The 12,606-nt window shown below is 46.9% G+C and overlaps 1 protein-coding gene across 1 annotated transcript in view; it reads right to left on the reverse strand.

The window, feature by feature from the left end:
* The window catches only part of ATP8B3 (ATPase phospholipid transporting 8B3), a 198,334-nt gene that overhangs the window by 125,717 nt on the left and 60,011 nt on the right, over window positions 1–12,606 (reverse strand). Inside the window, exon 7 of the mRNA XM_066574488.1 lies at window positions 1,423–1,501. Within this exon, the coding sequence (XP_066430585.1) occupies window positions 1,423–1,501 (79 nt within the window). The remainder of the gene's footprint in view (window positions 1–1,422; window positions 1,502–12,606) is intronic.

The following is a 12,606-nucleotide window of genomic DNA, read 5'->3' on the forward strand; positions in this document are numbered from 1 at the left end:
TACTCGGGGGCGCTGTGGGTGAGCGGGGGGTTGCAGAGGGGAGTTGTGGGGAGAGGGAGAGAGAGAGGGCTCCCCCCTGTTCCCCACTGCTACTCCCCGCTCCGCCGTGCCACCCCCTGCCCCCCGGCGCACCCGAGTACTTTTCACCCGAGTAGTGAAGTACTCGAAAATCGCGGTGCTCGATTGTGAAATCAGCCTTACCGAGTACGTTCGCTCATCTCTATTCATTATCATCTCCTATCTCTGGATTTTCATTCCAATGTAGTTCGCTATGAAGTGCCAACCTCCACCCTCTCCTTATCACTGGAATGTCCCATTCATTTCATTGCAGCTCAGTACACAAATGCATTGGTCTGGTGAAGGGATTCAAGATGGTAGACCCCAATGGGTAGTATCAGCATCCTGTGAATAAGGGTCCTTTTAGAGGAGCTACCTCTTGTAGTACTTCTAGCCCGACGACCTTCCCCCCCCCCCCCTAACAGTAATTTAGGGACCATAAAACTGTCACTCCGCTATCAGTGCCTAGACAAAAAAGTTTGTTTGCTGTTGCAGAATTCCTTTTAAGTGCGAACCAATCTCATCCATATCTGTGCCTTGTCATAAGTATGTATGTTATAAGTGTGTGTGATAGACATGATGATTAGTCAGTGTAAAATGTCTATTGATTTGTATAAACCAAATGTATTATGCTATTGTAATGACTTCAGCCTAATGTGGAACTCTGCTGCATAAGGAAAGAGTTAAAGGTCATAGTATTACATACTGAGTGTTTTCCTAGCCCTCTCCCACCCCCCACACAGACACTGTTTAAACAATGGCTTGTCATGCACACAGAAATTCCTTCAACTAGGACAAAGTCCAAGCTACATCAAGACTTCAGGAAGGGTGGGCAGAGAGGCGGGAGATTCTATATGATCCGACAAATGAGAATCCTATATGTTACTGATGTAATCTGTTGCACGCCCATTAAAGGGCAGGTGTTATGCTTTACAATAAAAGGGGCTGTCTGGGTGTTTCTGACCAGAGAGCCATTTTGGATATGAGACTGATAGCTTGTGTCTGTTCTGGTCGATGATGTGTGCACACTATACAATTTGGAAGCTACATAATACCCCGAAGCCTGCTGGAGGAAAATATGATCCAGCTCATGTGTATAAATATCCATGCCTCTTCAGATCCAATCCATAAGCCTGAAGAAGTACCCTGCGTTGGTTCACAAGCTGCTATTACATCATGTATTTTTGTTAGCCATTAAAAGGTCTCATATCTACAGGATTACGTCGTTTCTCTTGCTGGGAACAATCACATTTTGCTCTACTGGCGACACGGCACCCGACCTTTGTTTTCATTAGTGTGGAATGAAGTACAGCCGGGTTTGGTTTTACTTCTCCGCTCGTTCCTGGTAATAAAGGCATCACTCACCGGGACAAAATCGTCCTTCCGTAGACAAATAACGTCTCCAACCTGGATGTCCTTCCATTTCTCCCGAGAGAAGCTGCAGCTATAGAATAACAGAACAAACTGTCTGAGTCAATAGTAACGAAATCTGAAGCTGTACAAAACAGGTTTAATGGACAACTTGCATTTCTCTACTTAATTAGACAAAAACAGATTTTACTGGAGGGGAAATGTTATAGAGCTTTCCCAAATCAGCAGTAACTGTAATCACTTGAATTTCCCTCTTCAGTTAAAAGCTGCTTTGCGATCACCAATCACTGCACACCTGACTGGGATATAACAGGTTAATCTGCTTTCCACATTCACTCTAAGGGAATGTTCACACGGGGTGGATCTGCTGCAAATTATGTGTGTTGACCCAAAATGCATGAGTCAGGGAGCTGGGGTCCGGGTAACTGGGAGTCCCTGAACTTCCCACAACCCGTCCCTACCTACTTGCCCCCCTAGGCTAGGCCCTAGGGCGACAACTGGGTGACAGTGCCTAGACTCACTATGGATGCGGGGCAGAGTCAGACTACAGACAAATACAATAAACACGAAAGCAGGTCAGGCAATCCGGGTCGGCAACAGGAGAGAACGAGGTCCAAGGGGTCAGGCGGAGGCAAGGTCAGAGCCAGGAGATCAATACAAGGGAACGCGGGTGTAGATGGGAACGGAGGTGCCGTGCGGGGCGGTAATCCGCCGCGTCCCCAGCAACCTGGCTAACTAGGCACACACGCCCGGAGCCGGCATCTTGGATCACAGTGGCCAGGGAAGGTCACCAAGACTGGGACCCCTCCGCACCCCCCGCAGTCCGGATCCTAGGACCCTTACTGCGGGCAGAAACCCACAGAGCCACCGGACCGGACAGCATGCCAAAAGTCCACATGTGATGTCACAATCCAGTCTTGCTGCAGATGCTCAAATACGGAGTACGGTCCAGATGTGTTGTGTGATCCCACCGCGGCTTACGTGTTTAATGCAGAAAACGTCATAGGGACAGCAGGCAGAACGGAACCGGAGCGGACCAAAGGCTCCAACACGCCAGATGGACAGCTCCTTGGAAAACTTTTTTTAGCTGGCTACAAAAGTGCAGAGTTCTGCATCTCGCTTATTGAAGCTCGGGGCTCCACTCCGGTTCATAAAAGATGGAAAACCGGACGGAATCCGTGCTAGATCATAATTATGGAATGTGAAAAGAGCCTTACACAGCAGAGGACAAAAAATATGAGATGACCCACCCTAAAAACTAAGGTTTTAGCAGCTGCAGAGTGCAGTGATTAGGAAGGTTACAGTCCAGGGTATAAGAGATGGTAGATATTTCTGTACTGACCCCTGATATATCTATACATAGTTATTAGAGCGCCCCCTTGTTACAGTCCTGGTATAACAGATGATGGGGGAGATCTCTGTACTGACCCCTGATATATCTATACATAGTTATTAGAGCGCCCCCTTGTTACAGTCCTGGGTATAATAGATGATGGGAGAGATCTCTGTACTGACCCCTGATATATTATACATAGTTATTAGAGCGCCCCCTTGTTACAGTCCTGGTATAACAGATGATGGGGGAGATCTCTGTACTGACCCCTGATATATCTATACATAGTTATTAGAGCGCCCCCTTGTTACAGTCCTGGGTATAATAGATGATGGGAGAGATCTCTGTACTGACCCCTGATATATTATACATAGTTATTAGAGCGCCCCCTTGTTACAGTCCTGGTATAACAGATGATGGGGGAGATCTCTGTACTGACCCCTGATATATCTATACATAGTTATTAGAGCGCCCCCTTGTTACAGTCCTGGGTATAATAGATGATGGGAGAGATCTCTGTACTGACCCCTGATATATTATACATAGTTATTAGAGCGCCCCCTTGTTACAGTCCTGGTATAACAGATGATGGGGGAGATCTCTGTACTGACCCCTGATATATCTATACATAGTTATTCGAGCGCCCCCTTGTTACAGTCCTGGGTATAATAGATGATGGGAGAGATCTCTGTACTGACCCCTGATATATCTATACATAGTTATTAGAGCGCCCCCTTGTTACAGTCCTGGGTATAATAGATGATGGGAGAGATCTCTGTACTGACCGCTGATATATTATACATAGTTATTAGAGCGCCCCCTTGTTGCAGTCCTGGGTATAATAGATGATGGGAGAGATCTCTGTACTGACCCCTGATATATTATACATAGTTAGTAGAGCGCCCCCTTGTTACAGTCCTGGGTATAATAGATGATGGGAGAGATCTCTGTACTGACCCGTGATATATCTATACATAGTTATTAGAGCGCCCCCTTGTTACAGTCCTGGGTATAATAGATGATGGGAGAGATCTCTGTACTGACCGCTGATATATTATACATAGTTATTAGAGCGCCCCCTTGTTGCAGTCCTGGGTATAATAGATGATAGGAGAGATCTCTGTACTGACCCCTGATATATTATACATAGTTAGTAGAGCGCCCCCTTGTTACAGTCCTGGGTATAATAGATGATGGGAGAGATCTCTGTACTGACCCCTGATATATCTGTACATAGTTATTAGAGCGCCCCCTTGTTACAGTCCTGGGTATAAGAGATGGTAGATATCTCTGCACTGACCCCTGATATATCTATACATAGTTATTAGAGCGCCCCCTTGTTACAGTCCTGGGTATAATAGATGATGGGAGAGATCTCTGTACTGACCGCTGATATATTATACATAGTTATTAGAGCGCCCCCTTGTTGCAGTCCTGGGTATAATAGATGATGGGAGAGATCTCTGTACTGACCCCTGATATATTATACATAGTTATTAGAGCGCCCCCTTGTTACAGTCCTGGTATAACAGATGATGGGGGAGATCTCTGTACTGACCCCTGATATATCTATACATAGTTATTCGAGCGCCCCCTTGTTACAGTCCTGGGTATAATAGATGATGGGAGAGATCTCTGTACTGACCCCTGATATATCTATACATAGTTATTAGAGCGCCCCCTTGTTACAGTCCTGGGTATAATAGATGATGGGAGAGATCTCTGTACTGACCGCTGATATATTATACATAGTTATTAGAGCGCCCCCTTGTTGCAGTCCTGGGTATAATAGATGATGGGAGAGATCTCTGTACTGACCCCTGATATATTATACATAGTTAGTAGAGCGCCCCCTTGTTACAGTCCTGGGTATAATAGATGATGGGAGAGATCTCTGTACTGACCCGTGATATATCTATACATAGTTATTAGAGCGCCCCCTTGTTACAGTCCTGGGTATAATAGATGATGGGAGAGATCTCTGTACTGACCGCTGATATATTATACATAGTTATTAGAGCGCCCCCTTGTTGCAGTCCTGGGTATAATAGATGATGGGAGAGATCTCTGTACTGACCCCTGATATATTATACATAGTTAGTAGAGCGCCCCCTTGTTACAGTCCTGGGTATAATAGATGATGGGAGAGATCTCTGTACTGACCCCTGATATATCTGTACATAGTTATTAGAGCGCCCCCTTGTTACAGTCCTGGGTATAAGAGATGGTAGATATCTCTGCACTGACCCCTGATATATCTATACATAGTTATTAGAGCGCCCCCTTGTTACAGTCCTGGGTATAAGAGATGCTAGATATTTCTGTACTGATCCCTGATATATATACATAGTTATTAGAACGTCCCCTTGTTACAGTCCTGGGTATAATAGATGATGAGAGAGATCTCTGTACTGACCCGTGATATATCTATACCTAGTTATTAGAGCGCCCCCTTATTACAGTCCTGGGTATAATAGATGATGGGAGAGATCTCTGTACTGACCCGTGATATATCTATACATAGTTATTAGAGCGCCCCCTTGTTACAGTCCTGGGTATAAGAGATGGTAGAGATCTCTGTACTGACCCCTAATATATCGATACACAGTTATTAGGTTGTCCTAAATAACCCCAATCTTGATATCCTCTCTGGGTATTATAGTCCGCCCATTCCATTCATTACATTAGTACAGGGGTGTAAAACTTATTTTCACCGAGGGCCACATCAGCCTTATGGTTGCCTTCAAAGGGCCGATTCTAATTGTAAGACAGTAAAGTAAAGGTGAACCCCATAGTGGCCCGATTGGTAATAATGTCCCCCATAGTGGTCAGTGGCGCACACTATTAATTATATATATATATATATTATATATATATATATATATATATATATATATATATATATATATATATACATACACACACACACAGTCGCACACTATTCGAAGTATATACGGACAGACGCACACTATTCTACACATATACGCACAGACGCACACTATTATGCACATATACGCACACTATTATGCACATATACGCACAGACGCACACTATTATGCACATATACGCACAGACACACACTATTATGCACATATACGCACAGACACACACTATTATGCACATATACGCACAGACACACACTATTATGCACATATACGCACAGACACACACTATTATGCACATATACGCACAGACACACACTATTATGCACATATACGCACACTATTATGCACATATACGCACAGACACACACTATTATGCACATATACGCACACTATTATGCACATATACGCACAGACGCACACTATTATGCACATATACGCACAGACACACACTATTATGCACATATACGCACAGACACACGCTATTATGCACATATACGCACAGACGCACACTATTATGCACATATACACACAGACACACACTATTATGCACATATACGCACACTATTATGCACATATACGCACAGACACACACTATTATGCACATATACGCACAGACGCACACTATTATGCACATATACGCACAGACACACACTATTATGCACATATACGCACAGACACACACTATTATGCACATATACGCACAGACGCACACTATTATGCACATATACGCACAGACACACACTATTATGCACATATACGCACAGACGCACACTATTATGCACATATACACACAGACACACACTATTATGCACATATACGCACAGACGCACACTATTATGCACATATACACATAGACGCACACTATTATGCACATATACGCACAGACGCACACTATTATGCACATATACGCACAGACACACACTATTATGCACATATACGCACACTATTATGCACATATACGCACAGACACACACTATTATGCACATATACGCACAGACACACACTATTATGCACATATACGCACAGACACACACTATTATGCACATATACGCACACTATTATGCACATATACGCACAGACACACACTATTATGCACATATACGCACAGACACACACTATTATGCACATATACGCACAGACACACACTATTATGCACATATACGCACACTATTATGCACATATACGCACAGACGCACACTATTATGCACATATACACACAGACACACACTATTATGCACATATACGCACACTATTATGCACATATACGCACAGACACACACTATTATGCACATATACGCACAGACGCACACTATTATGCACAAATACGCACAGACACACACTATTATGCACATATACGCACAGACACACACTATTATGCACATATACGCACAAACGCACACTATTATGCACATATACGCACAGACACACACTATTATGCACATATACGCACAGACGCACACTATTATGCACATATACGCACAGACACACACTATTATGCACATATACGCACAGACGCACACTATTATGCACATATACACACAGACACACACTATTATGCACATATACGCACAGACGCACACTATTATGCACATATACGCACAGACGCACACTATTATGCATATATACGAACACTATAATACATATACTGTATACGCACAGACATATATGTTTATACACACATATGCACACAAGGACACTTCTGCATTTTTATACTTACCTGTATTCAATATGGTCCCACTGCAGGTATACATGCTGTTCTCTTCTTCGGACCCTCCTGCATACGTGGGCCCCTGATGTCTCCCCAGTCCTACAGCCATGAACAGAGGTAGGGCCGGTGAGGGGAGGTCAGCACTGACCAGGCTCTCACCCTGCAGCTGCTCCTCCTCAGCGTCGCTCTCCTCACTGCAGAGATCATGTTCTCTGCAGTCTTCTTCCCTCCTCCGCGGCCGTTGTCAGTCAGCTATCGGCACTCCTCTATTACTGTCTGCACTAGACAGAACAAGCCGATAGAAGATTGCCTACTGACAGCAGCATAGAGGGAACTTGCTGCACAGCCGGCGGGCCACAGAAAATGAGGTGGCGGGCCAGATTCGGCCTGCGGGCCTTGTGTTTGACACCTGTGCATTAGTACCTTTGTACCCTGATATGTCCTTCTGGAGTACCGGTGCCAAAAACTGTCCCCAATATTCCCAGTGTGTTCTGACCAGTGACTTGTAGAGAGGAAGAGCAATGTTCTTGTTGTGCGCCCCCAGACCTCTTCTGATGCCCCCATGACATGGTTTGCCTTGGCAGCAGCTGCAGACTGGACTGCAGTGTCTCACTGACTGACTGCGGACTCTCTCACATCCCACCTTGAAGCATGATCACATGACATCCAACTCACAACATAAAATGATACATTTGCAGACATTAACCCTCTCATTCCTGCAAACATTAGTACATTTAGCTCAGGGGTGTCAAACTCATTTTCACCGAGGGCCACACCAGGCTTATGGTGACCTTCAAAGGGCCGATAAGACAGTACAGTAAGCCCCGGTCACACCAGTGTATTTGCGTACAGAATATGCAGTGAATAGAAGCCTCTTAAAGGGGTTGTCCCGCGGCAGCAAGTGGGGTTATACACTTCTGTATGGCCATATTAATGTACTTTGTAATATACATCGTGCATTAATTATGAGCCATACAGAAGTTATAAGAAGTTATTCACTTACCTGCTCCGGTGCTAGCGTCCTCATCTCCATGGAGCCGTCTAATTTTCAGCGTCTAATCGCCGGATTAGATGCGCTTGCGCAGTCCGGGTCTTCTTCTCTTCTCAATGGGGCCGCTCGTGCAGGATGCCGACTCCGTGTAGCTCCGCCCCGTCATGTGCCGATTCCAGCCAATCAGGAGGCTGGAATCGGCAATGGACCGCACAGAAGCCCTGCGGTCCACCGAGGGTGAAGATCCCGGCGGCCATCTTCAACTGGTAAGTAAGAAGTCACCGGAGTGCGGGGATTCAGGTAAGCGCTGTGCGGGTTTTTTTTTAAGTCCCTGCATCGAGGTTGTCTCGCGCCGAACGGGGGGGGGGGGGGTGGGTTTGAAAAAAAAACAAAAAAAAAACGTTTCGGCGCGGGACAACCCCTTTAATGTCACTGAGTTCATTCACATGATGTATATTGTCACACAGCAGGACCTACTGCGCCCCCCAATAGGCCACTGAAGTGAATAGGACGCGCAAATACCTGGTGAATGTGCAGGAAACCAATGTATTCACTGCATATTTGCGCACCATGTAAGGGGCCCATCTGCGTTCTTTTTGGTGTTCCCAAATATGCAGGCATAAGCGATATTTGATTGCACAAATACACAGCATATTTGTGCTACCGAAATACCCATGTGAACGAGCCCTAATAGTGACCCCCACAGTGGCCCCAGTAGTAACATTACCCCCTCCAATAGCCACCATTAACCCCCCCCCCTCTCAGCAGCCACCATTAACCCCCCCCTCTCAGCAGCCACCATTAACCCCCCCCCTCTCAGCAGCCACCATTAACCCCCCCCTCTCAGCAGCCACCATTAACCCCCCCCCTCTCAGCAGCCACCATTAACCCCCCCCCTCTCAGCAGCCACCATTAACCCCCCCCCTCTCAGCAGCCACCATTAACCCCCCCCCTCTCAGCAGCCACCATTAACCCCCCCCCCCCCTCTCAGCCGCCACCAATAACCCCCCCCCCTCTCAGCAGCCACCAATAACCCCCCCCTCTCAGCAGCCACCATTAACCCCCCCCTCTCAGCAGCCACCATTAACCCCCCCTCTCAGCAGCCACCATTAACCCCCCCTCTCAGCAGCCACCATTAACCCCCCCCCCCTCTCAGCAGCCACCATTAACCCCCCCCCTCTCAGCAGCCACCATTAACCCCCCCTCTCAGCAGCCACCATTAACCCCCCCCCCTCTTAGCAGCCACCATTAACCCCCCCTCTCAGCAGCCACCATTACCCCCCCCTCTCAGCAGCCACCATTAACCCCCCCCCCTCAGCAGCCACCATTAACCCCCCTAAACCACATACTTACCTCCTCCTTGCCCTCCGCTCGCATATTAACATTTCCCACAACACTTCTGCCCTATTCAGCAGTTCCAGCAACCTGATTGGTGAATCAGCCAACCCAAACAACCAATCAGGTTGCTGGAACTGCTGAATAGGGCAGAAGTGTTGTGGGAAATGTTAATATGCGAGCGGGGAGCTGCAGCGCCCCCGCTGGTAATAGCTTAGTGGTGAGCAGCGTCAGCACACCGCGGGCCGCATGAAACGAGGCAGCGGGCCGGCGGGCCTTGTGTTTGACATATGTGATTAGCTGATTCATTCCACATTAAGGACGCTATACCTGACAAAGTACAAGACCCTACAGTCTACATATAGCAGTCATTCTGCAGGGGAAGGAGGCTGGAAGAGCCGGGAGCAGTGCTCTGAGCTACCGACCCTTCTTCACTATTTGCAATGTAAGGGGCGGGGGGGGGGGGGGCGTAGCTAAGTTCCGTGACTTAGCTCTGCCCCACCCCTTCCCATTGCAAATAGTGGTGAGGGGTGGAGAGGGGGTGGGAGCTCAGTGCACTGCTCCCAGCTCTTTCACCCTCCTCCCCCTGCAGAGAGGAACGCCGTATATCGGTCGGACGTGAAAACCCGGCCAATATACAGTTATCTGAATAAGCCCTTAAAAAATGATGCTGAAGCGGATCGTATTCTCACACACTCATGTGTGTAAATATATATATATGGCCTCAAATTCTCAGCAATGGACAATTTGCAGAAAATCTACAAAATTCAGCATAAACGGCATCAACTACATTTTCGCTACAGATTTTGGTAAATGTGGTAGGTTTGCTGCAGACTTCACCCTTTGTGAAATCTGGATGGATAATCTGCAGCATAAAGTGACACACTGGATTTGTCCGTAAATCTCATCCACTTCTCTGCTACGGCGTATCCTGCGGAATCTCTGCGCGGAGCATTTACAGCATTTACACTTCGTGTGGACATTCTCCTACATACACACAATATGCCTTATATACACAGCAGCACAGCTTACATACAGTATACACACAGAGTAGGTGTGCTTTTAAATATACATGGTGTAGCAAGTGCAGAACACAGAAAGGCCTGCAGGGTGCTGGAGAACAGGCAGACTGAGTCCTAATTATAAGGGACAGCTGTATGGGTGTGGTTAGAGGAGTTAAAGGGGTTGTCCCGCGCCGAAACGGGTTTTTTTTTTTTTTTTTTTTAACCCTCCCCCCCCGTTCGGCGCGAGACAACCCCGATGCAGGGGTTAAAAAAACAAACCGGAGAGTGCTTACCTGAATCCCAGCGGTCCGGCGTCTTCATACTCACCTGCTGAAGATGGCCGCTGGGGTCTGCTCCCTCCGTGGACCGCAGCTCTTCTGTGCAGTCCATTGCCGATTCCAGCCTCCTGATTGGCTGGAATCGGCACGTGACGGGGCGGAGCTACACGGAGTCGGCATCCTGCACGAGCGGCTGCATTGAAGAGAGCAGAAGACCCGGACTGCGCAAGCGCGGCTAATTTGGCCATCGGAGGCTGAAAATTAGTCGGCACCATGGAGACGAGGACGCCAGCAACGGAGCAGGTAAGTATAAAACTTTTGATAACTTCTGTATGGCTCATAATTAATGCACAATGTACATTACAAAGTGCATTATTATGGCCATACAGAAGTGTATAGACCCACTTGCTGCCGCGGGACAACCCCTTTAACCCTTTCCAATCCACTGTCTGACGTCTAAAGACATTCTGATTGAAGGCTGTACAGCTCCGATGTCAAAAGACGTCCGGCAGGGTATTTTTACTGTATATTACTGGCTGCTCTGTTGTCGGGGGCCTCTCCAGCATGTCACATACCGCAGTACTGGCTCTAGCCAGCAGATGGTGCTATTGTATAATGGCAGAAAGAGAAAAACCCCTAGGAAACCCTGAATCCAAAATTGGATTGCAAAGGGTTAAGACCTATAGCCCCACTGCTGCTAGGAGCTACTTCCTGGGAGACACAGATGGGAGCTGTTAGGGCTGCAAGCCTGATGTCCGGTGCGGGTCAAGCAGTGGGAACACCACAAGTCTGACAGGGAAGGGTGCACCCTAGACTGACACCCTGGTTGGGTGGACATTGCTATGATACCTTGCAAATACTGGAGACGTCCTCCACTAGTTCCGTGAATCTCAGCTTGAGTATACACAGTTATAGTCCAACCTCTCTCTACTCTGGCATTGTTTTTAATCCTGTGCAGCGAGTCTCATCATATACGATTTTCCAGTCCTCGCTGCACAGGGCAGGCATGAGCAGTGTACGCCACAATGCAGTTACTGAGGGGGGACGCAGAGCAGCTACATGAGAGGAGGGGCCCAGATTGAGGAAGAGCTGGCAATGCACTCGGCATGAGGCCTCATTCAGATGTAGGATGCGGATCAATGTTTTGCTTCAGTATTTGTAAGCTAAAACCAGGAGTAGAACCTACTAAGTATAAGGATCTGTACCTCTGCGTATTCCTATCCACTACTGAATTTAGGTTAGAAATAGTGATACAAAATACTGAAGAAGGAGGCCTGAGGCTGCTCCCACACAAGAACACTTTCCATCAGTATTCCATCCTGATATATTACTGTCCATTGATGTTAATCCGTGACTCCCTTTATGGGGCCTATAAATTACAGTTTGTGCATATTCTAAATGCTGTGTGCACTACTCCCAGCTGAGAACACAAGGGCATCAGGCTTTACCAGGATTTGCATTCACTGGTATTTTTTTTAGTGGTCAAAACGTCCCTGCGGTCACCTGAAAGGAAATGATACCAATGAATGCAAATCCTGATCTCAGGTCATCATCCATCCGGATTACAGGAGTATTCTCATGGGATTCAAGCCGGAAGCAAAAGGATCATTTCAGATAAACTCCGCTGAGTTACTCCTACATTCA

The sequence above is a fragment of the Eleutherodactylus coqui genome, chromosome 7 (assembly GCF_035609145.1).
Source record: "Eleutherodactylus coqui strain aEleCoq1 chromosome 7, aEleCoq1.hap1, whole genome shotgun sequence".
In the NCBI taxonomy this organism is placed as follows: domain Eukaryota; kingdom Metazoa; phylum Chordata; class Amphibia; order Anura; family Eleutherodactylidae; genus Eleutherodactylus; species Eleutherodactylus coqui.